We start from the raw sequence: 26,470 nt of genomic DNA on the forward strand, positions 1-26,470 counted from the left end.
TAGCCAGCTGCTAACGACCTGAAACAAACTGCTCAGTCTGGAGTGAGTCCACTGGTCCCTCCTGACCACAGTCACACATTTCTGGACAAACAGGGTCTTTGGGGATGTTACAGAGGAAGAGGAAGAGGAATCCTTTGTTTTGAGACTTTTTGTTGGTACAGCCCACAGTGAGCATGCGATTTGTTTCCTCAGGATGGCAGTAACAACAAGCGTGACGTCACTTCAAAGAATTGCAACTAATTCAGTAAACAAATAATCTGATTTTTTTAAATTTGATATAGGTTGTTTTATCATTGCTCATTGTTTTATGGTGCACAGCATCACCAAGGCAAGTACCTATGTTTGTGAATTCTGTTCATTAGCAATGGCAATAAAACTTTTCTGATTCTGATTCCAAAACATGCCAGGGAAGAAGTTTTATGGATCAGACGAAGCAGTAATTACATCAAATTGACCTGTTGGACATGTCTGCGTCAAATGTCAGCATTCGCACTGCGAGAGAAATAAACATTATATGCACGTTTTGTTCTTCGTTATAACCACTATTTTGTATCTGTGGAGTAAATGTAGGGTAACAGCGATGTGGTGAGTTTGTTTTAACTAAACTATAGTGCTAAAACAAGTGCGTTCTGTTGTGCGTCGCTGCTCCTGTCAATCCACTCATTTTGTTTAGGTTTTTCATTGCTTGAGGACCGAAACGTGCATTTACTTTCATATTTGAATGTTAATGTTCAATGTTAGGAGGTGCACGGTGGCGGTTAGCGCTCTTGCCTCCCAAGAAGGCGATCATGGGTTCGATTCCCGGACCAGACCAACATCACATGATCTCTCTGGGTGGAGTCTGCATGTTCTCCCCGTGGGTTCTCTCCGGGTTCTCTGGGTCCTCCCACCGTCCAAAGACATGCATGTGTTAGGTAAAATTGGTGACTCTAAATTGGCCCTAGTGAATGAATGTGAGCGTGAACTGTCTGTAATGTCTATGTCTCTGTGTTGGCCCTGCGACAAGTTGGCCACTGTCCAGGGTGTACCCCGCCTAAGGCCCGAAGTCACTGGGATAGGCTCCAGTCACCCGCGACCCCGAAAGGGAACAAGCGGTAGAAAATGGATGGAGGGATGGAATACAATGTTGATTATTAGTACTCTAACACGTTATGACGTTTTCCAGGGCAATAATGTAACAAGTTACTTTCGAAAGTGACGCTGCCCAACACTGTACATAAGAGGAAGAGGAAGACGAGAGACAGAGAGAGAGGGAGAGCGAGGGGGGAAACAAGGGGAGAGTCAAATGTTGAAAGAGTGGGAGAGGGGACAGAAAATAGAGAGAAAGAGAGAGAATTAAGTAAGTAAGAAAGAAGTAGTGGAGAGAGGGGGGGATGGGAGAAAAGAAGGGAGGGAGAGATGAGATGAGGTTTATTTTTGGAATTGTTCCTGTTTACTCCCAAATGACAAACAGAACAGTTTTCGGATCACTGAGCTTACACTTGTATAATTAAAGCTTCTTCTTTTTTTCTTAGAATCCTTATTTGGTTCTAATTCAATATTATTGTCTTGGTTTTGTCGCTGTATTTTGTTTTTGTTTTGAACCATGTTGTAGTTTCATTCATCCTGTTTCTTCATCTTCTCACATTTGTGATGTCAACAATAGCACATCTCCTGAGCACATGTGGGTGTGAGTCACAGTCTAGTTCTTAACTCTTACTCATTTTGTTAGTCTTTACTTATTTTAATCCAAAATCACTTTTAGGATCTCTAGTGTTTCCTCTGAGGAGCTCTCTGTATCAGAAGCTTGTGGGCCCTTGTTGGAGGTTCGGGGCCTCGTTTCTCCTCTGGGCCCCTAGTAGAGGTTCGGAGCCTTGTCCCTCCTCTGGGCCCCTAGTGGACGTTCGGAGCCTTGTCCCTCCTCTGGGCCACTGGTGGAGGATCTTTTTTTTTCATTATTCCAGAACTTTTTGCAATCTCGACGAAACTGACAGGTTTTTAAAGGCTGACATTATTCAGATGTGTTCATCTCTTCTCTCACGCTGATGTTGAAGTGACAGAAACACATTTCAAGACCTTTTCACACGGTTCTCATCCAACAACATCTATATTTGTCAAACATTGCGTCCCTGGCAGTTTCTCTCATCTGCATCTGACTGAACAAAATACTTAGAACAAAACAAAGGGAAGTACAAACCATTTGAAATATCGCAACAATAGCAAATATAGCAGTTTTTCCTCTATCATGCTGATATATTATTACCATGTTTTGAGAGCTGATTTGAGAGGTCAAAGTTTCCGGGCTGTGATTGTCGGGGAACAGGAGGTAAATACAGTCTTCTTTTACAGTGTGTGTCGCTGTAAAGAGCTGGACAGCCCTCGCTCGCGGCAGGTTCCCATGTCCCCCTCAGACTTCCTGGACAAACTCATGGGCAGAACGTCCGGATACGACGCTCGGATCAGACCAAATTTTAAAGGTATTTACTTTTAACACACCTATTCTATCTATGCTGGCATTGAACTGTATTGTATCGGAACTTATATAATAACTCATGCTCTAGTTCTGATCATATGTTTTAGAATCAGTTGATACTTCTCGACTCCACTCATCCAAGTAACTTCTTCCGTTCATTTGATGAGAAAACATAACTCATTTGTCTCACTTTTGTCCAGTTAACAGAATGTTCTTATACAATGGAACCTACAACGTCATTTTAAACACAAAATAAAACTGTTCAAGAGGTTATCGTTTGTCGTGTTCATGTTAATTCGTTTTGATACTATTTTATATTTTTAACAACTCCAGAGCATGCGTTACATTAATAGAGAAACCAAGGAGCACCCAAGGGAAACCAAGGCACAGGCAGAACATGCAAACTCAACATAAAGCCCCCAGGAACATTAAAACTTAATTAAAAGACCTAAAGGCAAAGAGTGCAAAGAAAATCCTTTCAGTCACATGCACAGTTTAACAAAACTGTTTTTAGCTTAGATTTGAACATTGTCAGAGTAGAACATGTCTCACATCTTCAGGAAGAATGTTCCAGATTTTAGCTGCATAAAACTGAAACGCAGATTCTCCATGTTTAGTCCTGACTCTGGCACCAGCAGGAGGCCGGTCCATGTTTAGTCCTGACTCTGGCACCAGCAGGAGGCCGGTCCATGTTTAGTCCTGACTCTAGCACCAGCAGGAGGCCGGTCCATGTTTAGTCCTGACTCTGGCACCAACAGGAGGCAGGTCCATGTTTAGTCCTGACTCTGGCACCAGCAGGAGGCCGGTCCATGTTTAGTCCTGACTCTGGCACCAGCAGGAGGCCGGTCCATGTTCAGTCCTGACTCTGGCACCAGCAGGAGGATGGTCCATGTTTAGTCCTGACTCTGGCACCAGCAGGAGGCCGGTCCATGTTTAGTCCTGACTCTGGCACCTGCAGGAGGCCGGTCAATTTCTAGTCCTGATTCTGGCACCAGCAGGAGGCTGGTCCATTTTTAATCCTGACTCTGGCACCAGCAGGAGTTGGTCCTCAGAGTCCAAGATGGTTCATATGGCACTAACATGTCGGAGATGTGCTTTGGTGCTAGGCCGTGGAGATACTTGTACACAAGCAGAGCTGCTTGGCATCAAGACTGCTCTTCTTTAGGAGAGGCTTTATGACCGCAGTTTTCAAAGACATTGGGAATGTTCCAGATTGAAGCGACATGTTAACTATGTGAGTGAGTGGTGCTAACAAACTGTTCAGCACAGACTTTAGAAATCTGGAGGCTCACACATGGAGGCAGCATGTAGATGAACTCAGACTGGAGATGATCTCATGGACAGTTTTGTCAGTTACTGGTGCAAAGTGAGTTAGCTCTAAGTGTCTTGGTGGTTTTAGGGTAATTTTTTGCATTGTGGGATTTATAGCATTTTTAATGCCCTGAACTTTGTCATTAAAGAATAATGCAAACTCATTACACTTGGATGTGGAAATGAGTCTAACGGCAGCTGAGCTGGAGGGTTTGTTCATCTGTTACTGTGGCAACAGGACACGCCAGTTGTTACTGCAGCTTCCAATTATTTTAGAAAAAAATCTTTCCCTAGTTCTACATAAAATGAGGTTGTACATGTATAAGTTCCTTTGACTTGCGCCATTTCCCTTTGGTCCTGACTCTGGCACCAGCAGGAGGCCGGTCCATGTTCAGTCCTGACTCTAGGCACCAGCAGGAGGCCGGTCCATGTTTAGTCCTGACTCTGGCACCTGCAGGAGGCCGGTCAATTTCTAGTCCTGATTCTGGCACCAGCAGGAGGCTGGTCCATTTTTAATCCTGACTCTGGCACCAGCAGGAGTTGGTCCTCAGAGTCCAAGATGGTTCATATGGCACTAACATGTCGGAGATGTGCTTTGGTGCTAGGCCGTGGAGATACTTGTACACAAGCAGAGCTGCTTGGCATCAAGACTGCTCTTCTTTAGGAGAGGCTTTATGACCGCAGTTTTCAAAGACATTGGGAATGTTCCAGATTGAAGCGACATGTTAACTATGTGAGTGAGTGGTGCTAACAAACTGTTCAGCACAGACTTTAGAAATCTGGAGGCTCACACATGGAGGCAGCATGTAGATGAACTCAGACTGGAGATGATCTCATGGACAGTTTTGTCAGTTACTGGTGCAAAGTGAGTTAGCTCTAAGTGTCTTGGTGGTTTTAGGGTAATTTTTTGCATTGTGGGATTTATAGCATTTTTAATGCCCTGAACTTTGTCATTAAAGAATAATGCAAACTCATTACACTTGGATGTGGAAATGAGTCTAACGGCAGCTGAGCTGGAGGGTTTGTTCATCTGTTACTGTGGCAACAGGACACGCCAGTTGTTACTGCAGCTTCCAATTATTTTAGAAAAAAATCTTTCCCTAGTTCTACATAAAATGAGGTTGTACATGTATAAGTTCCTTTGACTTGCGCCATTTCCCTTTGGTCTCCTCTGACCAGCTGCAGGACCAGCCTCTGAACAGCTGCAGGACCAGCCGGTGGTTTGGGAAGAACAGACATGTCAAAAAAGACACAGAAATGATCAGACAGAGCAGCGTCGACCATATTCACAAATATGCAGCTTTTGTTTCCACTTGTAAATAAAAATGGAGTGAACTTGTAAAAGCATGCTTGGTTCCTTCTCAATGGTTCCTTGTCTTTTTAAAAATGGGTGACGCTTCTTACGGTTAAAGATTTAAATAATAGCGGCGTTTCTGAATGATGCATTATAATGGAGCTCAAACACAAGTAACAGGAGCTGAGGCTGAAGCGGGACGAGAGGAACAACGAGCAGAACTTACGTTTGTTGTGCTTTTGTTTCCTGTAGGTCCTCCCGTCAATGTCTCCTGCAACATCTTCATCAACAGTTTTGGCTCCATTGCCGAGACGACCATGGTAAGATTTTTGTTCTTCTACATGTTGTACAAAGTTAATTGAGTAGGATGTTTTGAATAACCAGGCAGCGGCTGGTTCTACTCTTTTATCAGGCTGACGTTGCTCCTCTTGAAAGCAAAGGGAAAGGCAGAACATTAGTCAAATAGATGATTGGCCGAAGCACAATAGAGGAACAAACTGAGAGATTGCAAAATCCAATTATGAAAAGTACAATCTGTGGACACAATAAATGGATATGTTTGAAGCAGGGAAGAAAGTGCAACAATAAAATGGATTCAATCAAGGACTGGATCCAAATTATATTCATAAAATGGACAAAATGATCATCAGATTCAATTTGGAAATGGACTTATTTAACAGACTTTAGACTAAATGGGAAAGTTTAGTCCAAACACAATTTTCAATTCTGTGTTTTATGTTTTGCCAAAAAAATATATAAACTGAATTAAAAAATAACATCTGGGCTCCGTTCACATCATCAAAGGCATAAATTAAGTCCCTAGAACAATTGTTTTGTGAATTTACCTTCAGCTTTTAAAAAATACGTATTTTAGTGTCAATCAGAAACCAGCTTTACTCACTCATAGACATTCCTCTGTGCAGAGCTTGTTTCTACTTCTAAATAGAGTAAAACAGACACCAAAGTCTCATCTTCACAAAGGCTCCAGCCAATGTTTGTACACCAAAGGTTCAGGAACAGATTCAGTTTGAAATGGGGCTCATTTTTCCAGGCGTTTTGGGAAAAAAGGCAAAAGAGGTGGAAATCCTACTATCAAAACATGAATTCCAAATCAAATCATAATTGCAATGTTTGTCAGAAAAATTGCAATTCCATATGTTTTCAGATTCATATATTAGTAGCAGTCCGTCTGATTAACAATGCAATACACGTCTGTCATGAAAAAACATCACTTACTTTGTCCAGTTTAATCAATAATATCATGTTACTCTTGCATGAAATTTAAAGTGACAGTGAGGGTCAGATGAAGTGACAGAAGAGGAGAATCCTACTACGCCTGAACAGACTCGACAGCTGTTGGTTTAGTCCTGGTTTAGGCTGGTTTGGGCTGGTTTAGTCGTGTCTGAGTCCTGTTTTAGTCCTGGTTATGTCCCAGCGCAGCCCGGCTTTACTGACTCAGATGTGAGTGGACAGACTGCCTGACAGGAATAGCAGACGTGGAGCTGAGATGGAGATGAAGACTGACAGCAAATAACCACAGCTCTCACACACACGGGCCCCGACACGGCCTTCCACAGTGCAACTGGCACCTCCGAGAACGTCTGTGTTATGGAGATCTGGGGTGGGCCCGATGTACATGTCATATATTCTCCCAACGACAATAACCCGTTGACACTGTTGCAGTTCTCCAAAAATGTGCAGAAACATCACCATATAGTATACCCTCAGGCTGCCCCAAATAAATTGTCTGTTTGCTGTAACCCGACCCAGCATTTGGGGGTCGGTCGGTAGGTAAATTCTTATTTTTTTTAACTTTGAAGGCAAAAAAAAATATTCAAATTTTCAAATTTTTGGACTCGGAGTGACCGCCAGGGGTCAGGCTTCAACAGTCCAGGGGTCAGGCTTCAACAGTCCAGGGGTCAGGCTTCAACAGTCCAGGGGTCAGACTTCCACTGTCCAGGGGTCAGGCTTCAACAGTCCAGGGGTCAGGCTTCCACAGTCAATGACGGAAAACGTCTCTATCAACCCGATCGGGAGACTAAATCTCCCGATTTTAAGATATTTCAATTGACCTTTTGTACGCCGTTATCCTTTATTGTGGTAGCGAAGGCGAGCGGGGGGAACATGCGGGGGACATGGGCGCCGCCATCTTTGTTGTGATGACGCTGCTGGGCGTGTTTCAATCCCAGAATGCAATGCGTGAGGCAAATTTAAATCAAGCCACACCATGATACAGAGCGACATGAAAGGTGGCCGCTGACAGAGAGAAGTCAACAGGTCTAAAGCAAAACGTTCTTTCATGCATTGTCTGTTTTGTTACAGACGCACATGGGGGCCCGTAATTGAGCACGCACTTGCGTTGCGCAATGCGTTATTATTTCCCTGGGATGAAAATTAAGTCAAGCAACATTGCGCTTTAGGAAACACCGGGTCGGTGAGTTGGCGAATTATTTGAAAAATAAAATAATTAGACGTTTTTTTAACGAAATGTTGATATTCGTGTTTGAGTCGGCTGGTTTTATATCGGGTCGGTCGGGTTACGGCAAACAGACATATTATTTTGCTCAGCCTTATCTGAAAGATTTTTATGTTTATTTCTGATCCGTGTTAAACAAGACTAAACTACTCAAGGACTAAATCAGGACTAAATCAGTGCCAAAAACAAAGTAATGCCAGGACCAACCAAAGACCAGGCCTGGACTAAATCAGGACTAAATCAGGCCCATCGGACGTTGTACCTTGTGGCGACAGGATTCTAACCCTACTTTGTAAAGTATGTAGTGAACGAGTGAGTGGTGGTCTGGCCCTTGAACTAATCCAGAACTGATCCAGAAGTAAACCAGGACAAAAACATTTAGGCCTACAACTGGATTTAAAGCAACGCAATCAGGTATAACCAGCTAAAAATCTGGTTTACATTTTGATTGGAACAAGCACTAAAGCAGGATTAAAACAGGATTAAACAGGATTTAAATTAAACAAAAGCAGGACTGCAAGGACGATGTCTAAACCAGGACTAAAGTTCCCAGCATTAGAAGGAAAACCGTAGCCGTAGACGTGATTTGGTCCTGGTTTAGTCCCAATTTCAATGTGTGAAGGCACCCTAAGATTTAAGTAGGTCTAAATAAGGACAGAGGTTGATAATTTTGAGCCACTGGAACCATCCCAGTTATCCAGATCACTTAAAGGTGCTAGTAAAAGTGCAAAGACAAAAGCTGCTCATTCCATTCCATTGTGCAGTCATTTCCTTTTCTCTTTTATCAACCAGGTAAGAAACCCTTTGAGATCGGGACTTCTTTTTCAAAGGCGACCTGTGGCAAAGGAAATACCTGACAGCACACAAAATAATAAAAACAATTACGCTAATAAGACATTTAGGAACAACTAAAAACAGAAATTATATTTAAAAGCACAGACATATTTTAAAGTCTCTTTCTTCTTCTTCTCCTGACATGGGGCCAACAAGCTGTACAAGTCACATGAGCACGGGGCATAATGACCCTCCGCTCTCTGCACGGGGGCACACAAGCAGGAGGGGGCATTATTACATACAACTTTATACACTAAAATATCCAGTGTGAAGACCTCCTGCACCCAAAGGCCACCCAGTCTTGGCATAGCGTTCACAGTGGTGGGTGAGCCTGTTATGAATCTCAGAGTACTCTGATATAAGGGATTCAGGGATTTCAAACAATTTGCAGTAGCGTTTATGTGAAGAACATTGCCATAATCTAATTGAGGCATAAAAGTGGCTGATACCAGGCGTTTACCTGCCTCGTCATAGCTTTAGTTTTATTTGAATCAAGCAATAACGTCAGGAAATTCAGAGAAAGCAGACTGTACAGACTCGATGGCCCCTTCCAATGAGGCCCAGCAACAGTAAAGAAGTATTGTCTGTGTAAAAAATATCATTATCATTTGACAGGTCAAGAATAGAATAGAAAATAAAATATGGCCAAAAATGAAGCAAAAAAAGAAGGAGCCCCTGCCAATTTGAAAAGGGCAACACAATTTGTTCAGTCTTAGAACCTTTAAAGCTAGCGTAGCCTATTTTCACACCGCAAAAGAGGAAGTCATTCCTGGCTTTCACAAACCCTTTTGCACATTGTTAATATCCACATGTATTCATTTTAGGAGCGTGCACAGTTTTAGAACAGCTTTGCTGAGACGGTGAAGTAAAACTGGGGCGGACTACCCAAGCACAGCCAATCAGAGCGATGCTTTCAGTTCTTCCTTCCGTCTTGATGAGAAAATAAAATGATTAATTATTGCATGCAGACAGCGTGCATCTGCTTTTTGGTTCAAAGTCCTGCTTTTACAATACACTCTTTGAGGGAAAACACTAAATGTACTGAACGTCAATGTAATTCTATACTGCGTATTTGGATTTAACCTTTCAATATGGCCTCTTTAGGATTATAATTTGTATAAAACATGAACAATTACTTAATTAATTATGATCCAATAGATTATTAAGAATGCTTCAGGCTTAGTAACTACTTATAATACCTCGATGAAGTAGTTCGTAAACCTGAATTAAACAATTTGTTCATTGTGAATTAAGTTTTTGTTCAGGCAGCACAGTTATTAACATATGGATCATTTAATATTAGCAATTTTAAAGGTACCGTATATTGCTAAACTGGTTGTGTGCTAAAATAATGTTCCTCATTTAAACATATCTGGGGTTCTGTTTTGTTTCATTTGTGAATAAACACTCTCAAAGTCATCATGTTTTAAAAATTCACCTCCATTTAACTAATTGTAATCGTTCCTCGGCTCAGGTTGGTACATGAATCTACTAAATCCACCTTTTTAGAAAGACGAGCAGTGAATCACATTACTTTCATTTGTGAGGTGACCTTCCACATCCAAAAATGGTCCTTTTAGTATCATATGTCAGCTTGAGCATCGGTTTTACTGGGGCCATGTGTCAGTCCTGGATTAGACCTTTGTCTCCTCTCCATCTGCTGCGCTCAGGCTCAAGCAGTGACATAATCCAGAAAACACACACCACAAACCAGGACTGAAATCAAACTAAACTTTAATGGGCTGCGCATCAGAAAAACATAACATTCTGAGACTTTCTGGTCACAGTGGCTAATTAGTGTCTAATCTAATCTCCTCTTGACCTAAGATTTACAGTTCAGCACTTTTCTCGCTTGTTTCTTAGTCGTCTGTGTTTTTGCATGTTTTGACACAAATGGACCATGGACTCTTTGATTGGTTAATCCACCTGGCACTTCACGGAGACAGATTCTAGAATATCTTTGTTGCGTAAAATCTAAACTCAAACCAAACCTAGACTGCAACAGAAATAAACCAGTACAAGAACATATCAAGTCAATTCTGGACTAGAAGCAACACAGTCAGTTATTTTATTATAGGTTTATTCTAAATCAGGAGTGGGGAAAAAGAACACAAGTATTTATTTGAAGCTGGATATAAAACATTGACCTGTATAGACCTTATTTGAGTTTAGCTCCGAAAACACAGGTTGTAGGTGAAGCTCAGAGCGGTGCATGTTATCCAGATGTACTGCTGTTAGACTGGACTTTCATTTGCTCATCTCCTTTAATCTGTTCTGTTTATATTACCCCACTGCATGACAGAGAGAGAGAGGGAGGGAGGGAAGGAGAAGAGGATAGAAAGAGGGAGAGAAGAAGAGAGAGGAGAGAAGAGGAGAGTGAGAGAAGAGGAAAGAGGAGAGAGAGAAGAGGAGAGAAAGAGAGAGAAGGGGAGAGAGGGAGGGAGAGAGAAGAAAAAAGAGGAGTGCGGGAGAGAGATTAGGTGAGGAAGAGGGAGATATGAGGAGGGACAAAGGGAGGAGAGAAGGAGAGAAAAGAAAAAGAGGGAGAGATGAGGGAGGGAAAGAGAGAGAAAGGGAGGAAGGTAGAGAAGTGGAGTAGAGAGAAGAGAGAGAGGGAAAGGAAGTGACAGGGAAGTGAAGAAGGAAGAGAGAAACGAGAGAGGAGCGAGAGGAGTGAAAAGAGGTGGAGGGTAAGGAAAAATCTAGAAAGCAATTGGGAAATTTGGGATTGTTTTCAGACATTTTTTGGGTTTTTGCACAATATTATTTTAAACTTGTCTTTACCACATCCCTCCTGATTCTGATGGAAATATGTTTCAATTCATGATTTTAATGAAGTAAAATAGGCTTAAAGGTGATCAAGATCAGCAGATAAATGTAGTGTAGAGTTACTGAGGCCCTAAAATGAAGATTGTCCTCCTGGATCCTTGAAATACTTCTTCATATCTGTAGTGCACACATCATAATAACATGTCAGATGAATATATAACAGATAAGATGGGATTATCTTATCTTATCTTATAAGAAGCATGTTTCATATAAGTTACGCAGTATTAGTGGTATTCAGGCACAGATTAGGCCATATTAACGCCGTATATAATAATATAATAGCACAGAATGAGGGAATACACCGAACATATATCACAGTCATTGTACTATATCTGTACGAGTATGTGCATTATATATGGACATGTACGTACGCAGTGAGTCATGGTGCGGTCAGCGACGAATCTTACATTTGTTACTTTTCTGCTTCAGTCAACAATAAGGAAAATCACCCCAGCGATCATAACTTTATTACATCCGAGACGTACAGTCCAGCTGCAAACACAAAGATGCAGGATAATGAACGGGACATAGGATTATTCCTTTTAATGAGGTTTAATGTGTTATATATAGCATAAATGTAATTGGTTAATCTTACAGAGCAGTGATGTGATTGTCTTTGAGTGCTAGGGCTGTTTAATGAATCCAAATGTTTATCGAGATTCAGTCATTTATAATCAGCACGGATCAGTTTTGATCCTGTAAATTAAATCGTGATGTATATGTGCACGTGATGTATACGTGCATGTGATGTATAGGTGCAGTGCTGTATACGTGCATCTGATGCATACGTGATGTATACATGCATGTGATGTATACGTGATGCATACGTGCATGTGATGCATATGTGATGTATACGTGCATGTGATGCATACGTGATATATACGTGCATGTGATGCATACGTGATGTATACGTGCATGTGATGCATACGTGATGTATACGTGCATGTGATGCATACGTGATGTATACGTGCATGTGATGTATACGTGCATGTGATGCATACGTGCATGTGATGCATACGTGATATATACGTGCATGTGATGCATACGTGATGTATACGTGCATGTGATGTATACGTGCATGTGATGCATACGTGCATGTGATGCATACGTGATGTATACGTGCATGTGATGCATACGTGCATGTGATGCATACGTGATGTATACGTGCATGTGATGTATACGTGCATGTGATGTATACGTGCATGTGATGCATACGTGCATGTGATGCATACGTGATGTATACGTGCATGTGATGCATACGTGCATATGATATATATATATATATATATATATATATATATATATATATATATATATCCCAATTGCTCTTATATTTCTATTTTTACTTATTAACAAAAAAACTAAAATAAATACATCTGCAGTTAAAAAATAAATAAATCAACCAATACCAATATATATATATATGTTAACACACATACATATATATATATATATATATATATATATATATATATATATATATATATATATATATATATATATATATATATATATATATATATGTGTGTGTGTGTGTATATATATGTGTTAACACCTAAACAAAATATTTTATATCCCAGAGAAATACATTCTGTTTTCAAGTGAAAATTCAACAATATAAAATAGATTTGTGGGCCTTTTAAATGCTAAATATCGGTATCTGCAAGAGCAGCAAGCCAAATGCTCAGTATCAGTATCGCCTCAAATATCCACATTGGCCCATCCGTAGACATTTACATCTCAAAATTATGTGTTTTTTAATAGCATGTACATAGAACAAGAACATTGTACAACAATTCAAATCAAAAAAGGTAAACATTTTGACCTGTTTGTGTGCTCTTTTTCAGAATCGATACTTATTCATTATTATCTAGTTTCAATAGTAGTTTTGCATCCATTTGTATCTGGTGTTGATACTTTTGACAATCCTGGACCAACTACTTAACTCCTCCCGAGTGAGACAACTAAAGTCACCTTAAAGCTTGCACATTGCTTTAGTGTTTACTTTTGTACGAGCCTTGCTTTAGTCCATGAATCACCTCTGGAGAACTGTGCCTTAGTTGAGTCTTGGGGTCAGATTATCTCCAAACATCGCGTTCCCTCTATCACCGGCAGCGGTATCAGAGTTTCTAATGTAACGTCAGCAATAGAGCCAGTGCTCCCTCGTTCCTCTCTTTCACCTCGCTCTCGTCCCTCCTGTTTGCTCAGATCTGGTTCACCGCTCGCTCACTTCAGGCTGTTTACTCACAATAACATGCGCATAGACAAAGCCTGCTGCACTGGATTGTGGGTAACGCTTGTGCGCTGCGTGTTCGCTGCCGGATTTTGACGTTTTGCCCCCTGCAGATGTTAAAGCCCTCCTTTTGTTTCTCACACGCCATTGAAGACAGGTCCCAAACATCCTACACCTTTTTCTGAGCCAGAGGAGACTTTGCGGAAACGCGAACTCCAATTATTGTTATTGGGTTAAATTTAGGGAAGATACAAAACACCACAGAGAAATGTACCGATTTTGGAGAACATTTGTAGCACATATACTGTGTGCACAAACTTTCAAATCAAATCAATCCTATGGCTTAAAGGACACGTATTATGCAAAAAAGTGCTTTTTCGAGCTTGTAACCATGTTCTGTTCCCTCATCAAAAACATACCTGGAGTAGCATTTAGTGACCGGAGCAGGAGCTGTGTTCGCATTGCCGGCAGTAAGTCAGACCTGTTCCCAGTGCATGTTGGACTCTGCCAGGGCTGCCCTTTGTCACCGGTTCTGTTCATAATTTTTATGGACAGAATTTCTAGGCGCAGTCAGGGGTCGGAGGGTGTGGTCAGAGGTCGGAGGGTGTCCGGTTTGGGGACCACAGGATTCCATCTCTGCTGTTTGCGACCCGGCCCCGGATAAGCGGCAGAAAATGGATGGATGGATGGATGGAGTAGCATTTAGCTTCATTTAAGCTAGTTTGACGCATCTTTTAGAACAGGGGTGTCAAACTCACTTGGGCCGCGGGCCGAATTTCGACGCTCAGGCTGGGTCGTGGGCCGAACATAACGTAGAACATAAAACTATTCAAAATATAAGAAATAAATAGCTTTATATAGCCTACACTGTTTTGAAGCAATTACTGGATCGATGGGTTACAAAACGTTTGTTCTCATAAACTGAAATGTATTTAGAAAAACAAGTGTAATTTCACCAACACTGTGCTTCAGTTTATGTGCATCACAACTTCAGGGTTGATCTACAGAGATAAACATTTGACTTTATAACAAAATAAACTTCTCAAGATCTAAAAGCACTTTTAAATGTACTAACTAACATTTCCACGTCTGTGTAGTTATCTGTTCACCTGAACTGACTCACCACTAAACTTCTGCTCAAAAGTGCTTAAAGTGCACCTCTCCCTCGGCAGCTCACACAGCAGTGCAGCAGAGCCCCGTGGGGGAGGGGCAGCTCACACAGCAGTGCAGCAGAGCCCCGTGGGGGAGGGGCAGCTCACACAGCAGTGCAGCAGAGCCCCGTGGGGGAGGGGCGGCCACCGGCGGCATTGTGGGACGCGTAGTTTTAGCAATAAAAATGGTTACGGATGTAACTACGGTTCTATGAATCGATTTAAAATATATATATATATATATATATATATATATATATATAAATTTGAAATGTTCCGCGGGCCGGATTAAAACGTCTGGCGGGCCGGATTTGGCCCGCGGGCCAGAGTTTGACACCTTTGCTTTAGAAAGTTCTCTCCCCTCCGAGCGTCAAATCACTCCATTATGAATTTCCCCGATGTGTCATGTCACATGTCGAGCTCCGAGATCTCCTGTTTTTAAGTCCACTATTAGTAAATCATCCCCAGACTTTAGCGTGTCGGAGGGAAGCAAGCGTTTTTTAGTTTTCACCTCTGTAATTCGCTCTGCCGCCAGTAGATCAGAGTCAAGAGAGTGAAATGAAGAAATGTAGTTTTTTTGTAAAAACACTTTCTTGGAAACATGAAATGGCCAAGTAAAGGTACTCAAGCCTAATAACAGTAAACAAATGACACCTAATATTTGTCCTTTAAAAGACCACACAGGGTCCAACACCTGCTTGTCTCCATGGTGATGTTATTGCTTTGCCCAGAATGTTCCACTTTATGGCATTACATTTATGGTGACGACTGATTGTGCTAATTTTATGGCAGATTAGTATGTTCTATTGAGCCCTCGCCTGCTCGATGGACAGACAGCTCTTGGCTTCATCGTGCATCCTTGTAAGGGAGGAGGAGGTGATCAGTCCTATAATTATAGCACTGCCCTATTTATGGATTGTATGAATAAAAAATGTTTAGGTTTATTTTAAATCTCTGTATGTCTGCTGGTGTGAGCTTTAGTAAAGTATATCTATATCTATAAATCACGCTTTCAAATTAGATATACCAATGGCGGTCAATAAGATAAATGTAATTCTTGCCATTTAACACAAATACAGAGGATTGTTTATAGACCTTTTGATTAAAAAGACCAAGACGGCAATATTTTTGGAGCATCCCACAAACAATACTCAGACGTTACTATGTCAGTCCAACAGAAAAAACAACACACAACATATTTGCAGTATTTTTCATTTTAACTTCATATTCAAATTTTGCACATAATTGAAAAGCAGCATTCACGACATTATCAGTATTTCAATAATAGAAAGCGAAACAGTTTGATGAGGACTTAATGCCACGCTGACCAGTAACAGTCAAATGTGCTGAAACGTCTCTGATTCCAGCTGTAAACATGTGTGCGGCGCAGACAAAGACTGAGCGACTCATTTAGACTTGTCCCGAGGAAACCGCCCTCTGCTCGTAATTCATGCGGAGGCCGATTCTAATAAAAACGAATGCACGAAGTAATGCAATATTCACATGTTATGAAAGATTCTGCTCATGTTCCTCTGCGACATTGGCCTCATTTGAATCAGAGCTCACTCGGGTAATTACATTTAGGGAACATTTTGTCACTTTCTCCACTTTTTCACATCAGAACATATTTTCCCGCTGCGTTAAGAGAGATGGGAGAAGGCAGGAGAATGACGGGAAGAAAATGGAAGAGAAGAGTAAGAGAGCGGCAGTTTGGACAAAATTTAGATTCGGAAATACCAAGTGGAATAGAACATTCTTCAGGCGTTCAGACGTTCATCAGAGGCATTATTTTACGCTCTAGTAGGTATTTTTACTCGCTCCTTATAGAGAAATTTAATCAAGCTCAAAATTCAGACTTTTACAATAAAAATCTAAGCCCAATCCTCAGTAAAAGCACGTTGAGTTCAGACTTTGACGGAAGAAATCGGACTATTTTTGTGTTAAACTGGACTGATATTAATGACTGCATTGTTTAATGTGAGTAAATACAGTGGATGTTTCAAATGATATTGCTTTGAATTGAAGCTTTATTTTTTTAATCACCAGTATTGTCACCTCACCTTGTCTGGAAGTATCTAAACATTAGTTTCCACGCGCTTTAAAGCAAAAGTGACAAGAAAAAAAATGATTATGTCGTGATAATTGCCCTCGTCTTTAATATGAATTATACGGTTTGTGTTTTTGCTATTGAATACAGCTTATAGCCTATACTTGATGCAGAACAAGGTTTGGCACTTAAATGAATTTCTTCTTAATCTCAATAGTTGTCAGATCATGCTGTATGTTTTTTGTTCGTTTTGTTCATTCAGCCCTATCATCTATTTAAACCCCGTTGGTAATAAATGCCATGTAATATATTCATTCATTTCAGCTCTTGTAACCTTTAGCTTGTGGTGTGTTTTTGCCCGTAGCTCCTCGCGTGTTGGAGTGGACCTTTATTGTTGAGCGTCTGTAATGGAGACCGACAGGGTGCGAAACACAAGTGAATTATTGACATTGAAACATGAGGAATTATTCAGTCCTGTCTTTTTTTGTTATGTGCTACTCAAATGAACTGTGGCTGTGTTATGTGACCATTCGGAACTAGGCTGGGTCAAAATAACTCCAAAACTAACGATGTTGTGGAGTGTTTACAGTCTGCAGGGGTCAGGATCTTTCAGAGGGGCTTTAGACCGGGTTTTGTCCTGGTTTAGACCTGGTTTAGACTTCATTCAGACCTGTTTTAATCCTTGTTTGGTTGTTTTTGGTCTGCTTGTGGGGTTGAGCCCGATTCGCACAGGTTTGTATTGTCAAAAGTGAGTTATAACTGGTTTACTTTTGATTTAGCCCTGGTTTTGTCTTACGCTGGGTGTTGAGTGCAGATTGGGCTCTTTTTAATGGAATTACGCCATCAGCAATTTGAATTTCACACTAATGTTTCTGTGGACGGAGAGAACATTGCATTTTGTGACCTTTAAATGACAAATTCTACCAAGGTATTCAGACCTGTCCTCCAATGATGCTGAATTGATTTTCTTCTCATCATTATCTCATTCAAGAGCTGTATTTTGGTTGAGTCATGCATGTGTTAGTAAGTCTGTATTATCCTGCATTGGAGGTTTGAATGGGTTCACCTAGAAAGATAAAATACTTTGAATTATACATAAGGTTATAAAATGTTCAGAAATGCTACAGTGAAATACATATGAAGAGGCGTTTCAGGTCTGGTTATGAACTGGAAGTCAATGGACCTGTTTCTGTTACTAAGCCATTTTATCTACTGTTGTATCTATTGTAGCTTAGTTCTGGACAAAATCATGATTTTTTTAAAACAATGGACAGTTTTGAATCTGATGTAAAGCCAGACACAAAAGCCGGAGAAAAAGAAAGCGTACGGTACTATCTAAGGCTCCTCCCCCCGTCTCCTCTTCCAGGACTACCGCGTGAACATCTTCCTGAGGCAGCAGTGGAACGACCCCCGCCTGGCCTACAGCGAGTACCCGGACGACTCCCTGGACCTGGACCCCTCCATGCTGGACTCCATCTGGAAACCCGACCTGTTCTTCGCCAACGAGAAGGGAGCGCACTTCCACGAGGTTACCACCGACAACAAGCTGCTGCGCATCTTCAAGAACGGAAACGTGCTCTACTCCATCAGGTGAGTGGACAGGAAAGCATCAGTGTTACAGAGGTTATGCTTTTGTTTTACTCAAATCATACAATCAAATGGAAAGTAGTTTCTCCATTGCTGCTGTGCAGAACTAGTTCACTAATGCGAGGAGGTGATAAAGGATACTTCAACTCGCCCAACAACTATTCATTTCCTCAACCAACGGACTCAAAAACATCTTCCACCTCACAGGTTGGACTAATCATTGAAATAAGGATAGGATTAATATATTTAAAACTTGTATCCCAGAAGAGCACCATTTTTAGGTGTGTAATTTCATACGAGGAAATTACCCAGCAAACACTTGGCCAAAACTCTTGGCCAAGCATCGTTATTTTTGTTGAATACAATTTTAGAGGGTCCAATTATTTATTTATTTTTTGTGTGTAAATTATGCATAAACTTTGGAAAGACTGAGATGTCACTTCCTGTAATTTCTATAGATGTTTTAACTTTATTCCACAAATAGCAACTTGATTGGTTTAAAACTATCATTTAGTATAACACACTAAACCTGTCATAGGCACTTTATGGACAGAAAAGTTATAGTAGTTTCAGCCTTAAAGACTTCCTCGACGGCCTCACCTGTGCCGTCCCCTTCACCGCCTCGCTCTGCTCTGATAGGCCGAGCTGAGCCTATCACCTCTCAGCCTGCTTGAAACTCAGCTTTCCGCCTCTCCATTCACCAGTTTATATTTCCAACACTATCAGCGTCGGTGGAGAAGATTCCTATCACCTCCCGCTCTGCTCCTCCTGCATCGCTCAAGCCTTATATATTTATAAAAACATATCATTCGTAGTTGTATTTCATTAATTATCTTCCAATACATCTTTATGTGAGTCTCTCCAGGTGGAAATCAATTCATCTGTGTGTGGTACCAAACATGCTAGCTCTGTCTTTTTTGTGTTTCTAGAAGTTAGTAAATGGCAAGAGACTTTGGGCAGAGATGGTCCTGCGCTCTCTGAATCTGAGACCAAGATTTAAAAAATACCAGACGCGCTTGACAGAAATCGCACCTGTTTTGGTCGTACGTCGGTTCCAGTTTGAATCTTTGTCCCTGTTTCGCGCCACAACTCAAGATTCCCATCACTCTCCAGCTTTGACCACATCCTGAGGGTGAAGTCTGACCTCCTTCTGTCGGGGAAAAGACACAAACGTCCCGGAGCAAGGGCGAGTTCAGACAAAGATCTTGAGGGAACTTTATTGACTGTGTTACTGTAAGTGTTTATTACACCCAGAGACTAAGCGGTACTAAAAGTATTGAAACTAAATGCTCATTTGAAAATAATGACACTGAAAACACAAGATTTGACTATTGTGAATAGTTTTTGTCTGGTCTGGATCCGTCTCAGACCTTGTAAAAGACCAGAAACATGTTACATTGTATGGTCTAAAATACTTGTATATATTATCTATATCTTTTTTTATTATTACAGTGTATCAAGTTTGGCAGTGAGTCTTGTCCTTGATATCAGAATCGATTTTGAAGTTTTGATGATGATGATAAGGCGACACTAAAACTTTAGACTACTTCCCGGTAGATATATTTATTTTACTACGGGAGAAGATTGTCTCCTGTTCTGTTATTTCTGGTTCCAAACAGCTGGCCCTGAGAGATGTCGAAAGTATTGAAAATATCATACTAATCGATACTAAAACCAGTATACGAAAAAAATAAAAATATAATTTGTCATTTCCTGAACGGTTTTAAGAATGATCTTGAGCTTTATCAGAACGTATTAGACACAAAGAAAGTACTACTATTTTGTGTTTAAAATGTCATACTATTGTCTAAAAAAGAAGCATTTAAATCTTAATTTTGAGTTTGAAATGTTACTCGCTTCACATCTTCATAACATTCCACTGCAGCAAGAAACAGATTTTCATTTATCTGGTATTGAAACTAAATACTGCATCCTTATTGAAACAATTCACAAAAATAGTACAACATTGGACCTTTCCTGGAGAGTTTTAGAAGAGTCTAAATTATACAATGATGTTATCAAAGAAACCACTCCCATTTTGTGTTTGAAATAACAATGACATTATTATCATTGTGGTATCAAAATCTCTTTCAAGAATCAACCTTTTTCAAGCTTTATTTTGAAACGTTACTATCATGACACCAGTAAGTGACAGAAAAAGACAATTGAAGGCAAGAATAGCTCTTAAATGTGTGTTTCTCATGCATGAGTAAATGCGGCTCACCACAGGGACGTCGTCACAATCTCTGTTGTGGGATGCACTTGAAGTTGTTTTACTGTTATAAACGTATACTTTTTGCATCCATATTTGAAACTGTTATGTCATATAAAGAGTCATGCATAATTCATACAAACGTAAATGTGGTCAGTAGAGCGGAAACAACAGGCCGCGTGGAACGATATCGTTGCATTGATGACTACACATGACATGAAGTAAAGTTCAAAGTCAGGTTACATTTTTAAATGTATTCATGACTATAAATGGATTGAATATAATGGTGTATACAATAGTACCTTCTCTGTAGTTGGTTGAGACTGGGACTGTGCATTTAATTGATAGATAATCAGTCATTTAGAAATGTCAATCCTAAACTTCTGAACTTTTTATAGAGAGGTTCACGGCCAAATAGAGCTGCAATGACTAATCGTGACTACAATACATAATCTTAGTCTTATTTAGATCATAGTCATCTCTAAAATACATACGGAAATACCCTTTATAACAAAGACATTTGCATCAAATGTCAAAAAAGAATAAGTTCTTTAATAATACACTTTATTTGTGAATATTCTCTATCTAGAAGTCTTCAATCACCTTATTTTTACATTTATTTGGTTGATATGTATTTTTAAAAGTCACAATGTACAACAGAAATACTTGCTTGTCTGACAGTCAATCCTCTATGCTGTACATGGCAATTATTAAATGTTGAATTGTTTCTGTTCAGGAAATATTGAAAGCCTGTTTTAATAAGACATAATATAATCTTACCAGGTTCACTGTTGTGTCCTTGTGTCCGATAGTGCGCTTAGTGAATGGTGGTGGTCAGGAACGCTGTTAGGGCATGTTTATCTGAAAGTCTTGCTTAAAGTAAAAGTCACAATCATACGCTCCTGAGCAAAGTATTTTTACAGCTGTATTTCGGGGAATATGATTATGCGCCCTCTGTTTTGTCTTTCAGGCTCACACTCACATTATCCTGCCCCATGGATCTTAAAAACTTCCCCATGGATGTTCAGACCTGCATTATGCAACTGGAGAGCTGTGAGTACCAACGTGCAGCGGACACAAAACTACTGCTACTACTACTACTACAACTAATACTACTGCTACTGCTTCTATTACTACTGCTGCTACTACTACTACAACTAATACTACTGCTACTGCTTCTATTACTACTGCTGCTACTACTACTACAACTACTACTACTGCTACTGCTTCTATTACTACTGCTGCTACTACTACTACAACTACTACTACTGCTACTGCTTCTATTACTACTGCTGCTACTACTACTACAACTAATACTACTGCTACTGCTTCTATTACTACTGCTGCTACTACTACTACAACTACTACTACTGCTACTGCTTCTATTACTACTGCTACTACTACTGCTACTGCTTCTATTACTACTACTGCTACTACTACTACTACAACTAATACTACTGCTACTGCTTCTATTACTACTGCTACTACTACTACTACAACTACTACTACTGCTACTGCTTCTATTACTACTGCTACTACTACTGCTACTGCTTCTATTACTACTACTGCTACTACTACTACTACAACTAATACTACTGCTACTGCTTCTATTACTACTGCTACTACTACTGCTACTGCTTCTATTACTACTGCTACTACTACTGCTACTGCTTCTGTTGCTACTACTACTACTACTACTACTACTACTACTGCTTCTATCACTACTGCTTCTGCTTCTACTACAGCTACTTAAGGGTGGACAATATATCAAATTTGAAATAATATTGTGAATGTTGTTTTGAAGATATATCGAGTATATCGTTTATAGTTTAAAAAAACAACAACCTGATTTTAACAAAAGAAAATAAAAAAAGTGATATTTCTGCACTTTTGTGATTCATTAGCATTAACTTTACTTTGATTTCATACACAGCTCATCACATATGAGAGCAATGGTGATATTTAAAAACATGGAAATGAAAGAAAATTAAGGATTTCACTGTGGTTTGGTCAATAATCTGGATGTTTTTTATTGTAACGCTTTAATTATACATGATATGACTTCTACAAGTACTACTTCAACACTGCCACGCTACTTGCTACTATTGCTTCTACATGACTCTTTCAACACAGCCTTTATTTTATATCCGTGTGGCTGACAACTTTCAACAAAGCGCTGTATAATTTAATGCCACAGACTTTTGGACACATCATTTATTTTGCAAGGGAAACCGAAAACACTTCTCAGAATCCGCAGTATCACTTTTATATTTGAATTAATAAGTTAGCACCACTTACCCTCTCCGTCCTCCTCCTGTCGTGGTTCATAATTCATTGTAATTGCAGAGACGGCGACTTTGTTCATGTGTTATATGTTTCTATACTCTGCGATCGCCCACAGGAATAGTGCACGCGACACACTGTAGCATGCTATTTAGCAAAGATGGTTCAATCTAGTGTTACGTAAAAAGACATTATGCCCCACTGAAGGCTTTATGATTAGATACATTCTAAATGTAGCTGTAATGTTGAATGTTTATACAGTAGCGGCTTGTGATGCAAAATATAGGCAGCTATTTGACAGTTGTTGTTTTTTTTATGTAAAAGTGAATAGTTCAAATATACTTTTACAACTGATTTAATGAAGTATCTGAGCTGTAGATCCTGGTGGTGTGAATCAGGGAGTCAATGTCCCGCTCGCTCTTAGCATGCAGCTTGATGTGATCCATGTAGAGGAGGTGACTGATGGTGGCTCCATTACTGAGTCATATCCATAGCCAGTCTTGTTGATTATTTGGCTGAGGGGGTTCAGACCTCTGCAGAACAGCAGTGAGGGGGTCAGACCCATGCAGAACAGCAGTGAGGGGGTCAGACCCATGCAGAACAGCAGTGAGGGGGTCAGACCTATGCAGAACAGCAGTGAGGGGGTTCAGACCTCTGCAGAACAGCAGTGAGGGGGTCAGACCCATGCAGAACAGCAGTGAGGGGGTTCAGACCTCTGCAGAACAGCAGTGAGGGGGTCAGACCCATGCAGAACAGCAGTGAGGGGGTCAGACCCATGCAGAACAGCAGTGAGGGGGTCAGACCTATGCAGAACAGCAGTGAGGGGGTTCAGACCTCTGCAGAACAGCAGTGAGGGGGTCAGACCCATGCAGAACAGCAGTGAGGGGGTCAGACCTATGCAGAACAGCAGTGAGGGGGTTCAGACCTCTGCAGAACAGCAGTGAGGGGGTTCAGACCTCTGCAGAACAGCAGTGAGGGGGTCAGACCTATGCAGAACAGCAGTGAGGGGGTTCAGACCTCTGCAGAACAGCAGTGAGGGGGTCAGACCTATGCAGAACAGCAGTGAGGGGGTTCAGACCTCTGCAGAACAGCAGTGAGGGAGTTCAGACCTCTGCAGAACAGCAGTGAGGGAGTTCAGACCTCTGCAGAACAGCAGTGAGGGGGTTCAGACCTCTGCAGAACAGCAGTGAGGGGGTTCAGACCTCTGCAGAACAGCAGTGAGGGGGTTCAGACCCATGCAGAACAGCAGTGAGGGGGTTCTGACCCATGCAGAACAGCAGTGAGGGGGTTCAGACCTCTGCAGAACAGCAGTAAGGGGGTTCAGACCCATGCAGAACAGCAGTGAGGGGTTCAGACCCATGCAGAACAGCAGTGAGGGGGTTCAGACCTCTGCAGAACAGCAGTGAGGGGTTCAGACCCATGCAGAACAGCAGTGAGGGGGTTCAGACCTCTGCAGAACAGCAGTGAGGGGGTTCAGACCTCTGCAGAACAGCAGTGAGGGGGTTCTGACCCATGCAGAACAGCAGTGAGGGGGTTCAGACCTCTGCAGAACAGCAGTGAGGGGGTTCAGACCTCTGCAGAACAGCAGTGAGGGGGTTCAGACCCATGCAGAACAGCAGTGAGGGGGTTCAGACCTCTGCAGAACAGCAGTGAGGGGGTTCAGACCCATGCAGAACAGCAGTGAGGGGGTTCAGACCTCTGCAGAACAGCAGTGAGGGGGTTCAGACCTATACAGAACAGCAGTGAGGGGGTTCAGACCTCTGCAGAACAGCAGTGAGGGGGTTCAGACCTCTGCAGAACAGCAGTGAGGGGGTTCAGACCTCTGCAGAACAGCAGTGAGGGGTTCAGACCTAAACAGAACAGCAGTGAGGGGGTTCAGACCTCTGCAGAACAGCAGTGAGGGGGTTCAGACCTGAGGGGGTTCAGACCTCTGCAGAACAGCAGTGAGGGGGTTAGAACCTATGCAGAACAGCAGTGAGGGGGTTAGAACCTATGCAAAACAGCAGTGAGGGGGTTCAGACCTCTGCAGAACAGCAGTGAGGGGGTTCAGACCTGAGGGGGTTCAGACCTCTGCAGAACAGCAGTGAGGGGGTTAGAACCTATGCAGAACAGCAGTGAGGGGGTTAGAACCTATGCAAAACAGCAGTGAGGGGGTTAGAACCTATGCAGAACAGCAGTGAGGGGGTTAGAACCTATGCAAAACAGCAGTGAGGGGGTTAGAACCTATGCAAAACAGCAGTGAGGGGGTTCAGACCTCTGCAGAACAGCAGTGAGGGGGTTCAGACCTCTGCAGAACAGCAGTGGGGACAGCGCGTCTCCTTGGTATATGCCACATCTGACGGACACTTTTCCAAGTGTCTTGCCATTGTCCTCAAGGGTGGTTTTCCACAGCTTCATCGAGTTCACTATGAAGGCTCTTAAAGCCCCATTGATGTTGTACAACTCCAAGCATTCAATGGTCCAAGTGTGCGCCGGGTTCCACAGTCCCGTGCGTTTCGCACCTCTGGTATTTTTGCCGATGCCTTTCTGAGCAGTCTCATGTATTGATCCATGTGCCCGCTTATCTCAGCCGCCATTATGCCAGACAGGAGCTTCCACGTTGTGGAGGGACAGGTTATTGGCCAATAGTTGGATGGTCCTCACTCAGAGCCATCTCAGAGGCTTGGAGCCTTTGTTTGGCAGTTTCCAGTGCTTCAGGTAGGGCATCTGGTTGTACTTTGGCATTGCACCTTTCTGGGCCTCAGACAGTTGGCTCACCTCTCTCCGAGCTGTCTTGATCTTAGCCTCCAACCTCCATGGTTGCTCTTACGATAGCCGAGTGTCTCATGGAACACTGTATATCAGCTCATTGGTTTCAGTGATGGTTGTCATAGAGATAGCTGTCAATGCTGCATTCACATCCTCTAGAGGACTTTCTGAGAGTACTTCACTGAGCCTCGGTAATGGGCTTCGGGGTTAATTCTCACCATGATCTTGTCTTTCAGGTCAGTCGCTGCCGTGTTCAGCCTGGTTATTGGGGCTTCGTACCCAATCTCTGGATGGGGAATTACCGCTAACTCCCCCTGACCTGGCGCCCTGCCTCACCCTTGCCATAGCATTTGTGTTGTATCTCATAAATCTCTAGTTGTGACAGCAGTTGTTGTTTGTGGATGTTGGAACACTGAGTTGTTGTTTGGTTGTTAGTGTTGCCCGCTCACATTCTCTGCATGTAGCCCCTCTGACTAGGGTTATTAGCAGTAGCATTCTGACAGAGCAAAGTTCTCGCATCTCGCCCATTTCCTCCTTGTTCCTGTAGTTCATTTGTCATCAAGGTGCTCTGGTTGCCCAGCAACTGACGCAGACCTTGTTTGGCCGGGCGACGTCTGGGCCATGTCGTTCATTTCATTTGCTCTCATGATCACCCACATTAAACAAAAATATGTTTAATGTGGGTGACAGACTTTTCAGTCCGTGTGGGGGAATTTAGTGTTTTTTTTGTATTGCTCAAACTGGGGTGAAGTTAGCAAGTATGGAATTTGTGATTTGGTGAAATTTCCACCAGTTTGTCAGAGTAGAGGTTATGATTGTAGCATTAAAGCATTTTTTCGTTTCATTGATTTGGTGAGAAATGGGATGTGAGCTATATTTAGCTATTTGCATAATGATTGCTCTACTTCTAGCCATATAATATCAGATAATATCCCATTTGTAAATGTATTGTGGTTGGTTAGCCAATGAGTAATATTGAAAATGTGTTGCTTCTAGTCTTCCTTGAGCTTTGT

The 26,470-nt window shown here is 41.6% G+C and overlaps 1 protein-coding gene across 1 annotated transcript in view; it reads left to right on the forward strand.

The window, feature by feature from the left end:
* Positions 1-2,331: 2,331 nt before the first annotated feature.
* Positions 2,332-26,470, forward strand: part of LOC140377777 (glycine receptor subunit alpha-3) — a gene marked incomplete at its 3' end in the record, with an annotated part of 32,628 nt that continues 8,489 nt past the window's right edge. The window contains exons 1-4 of the mRNA XM_072463336.1: positions 2,332-2,456; positions 5,310-5,377; positions 17,994-18,217; positions 21,397-21,479. Of these exons, the coding sequence (XP_072319437.1) occupies positions 2,378-2,456; positions 5,310-5,377; positions 17,994-18,217; positions 21,397-21,479 (454 nt within the window). The remainder of the gene's footprint in view (positions 2,457-5,309; positions 5,378-17,993; positions 18,218-21,396; positions 21,480-26,470) is intronic.

This window comes from Eucyclogobius newberryi, unplaced genomic scaffold (assembly GCF_026437365.1).
Source record: "Eucyclogobius newberryi isolate DKJ021-1_F unplaced genomic scaffold, fEucNew1.0.hap1 SCAF_4, whole genome shotgun sequence".
NCBI lineage: Eukaryota > Metazoa > Chordata > Actinopteri > Gobiiformes > Gobiidae > Eucyclogobius > Eucyclogobius newberryi.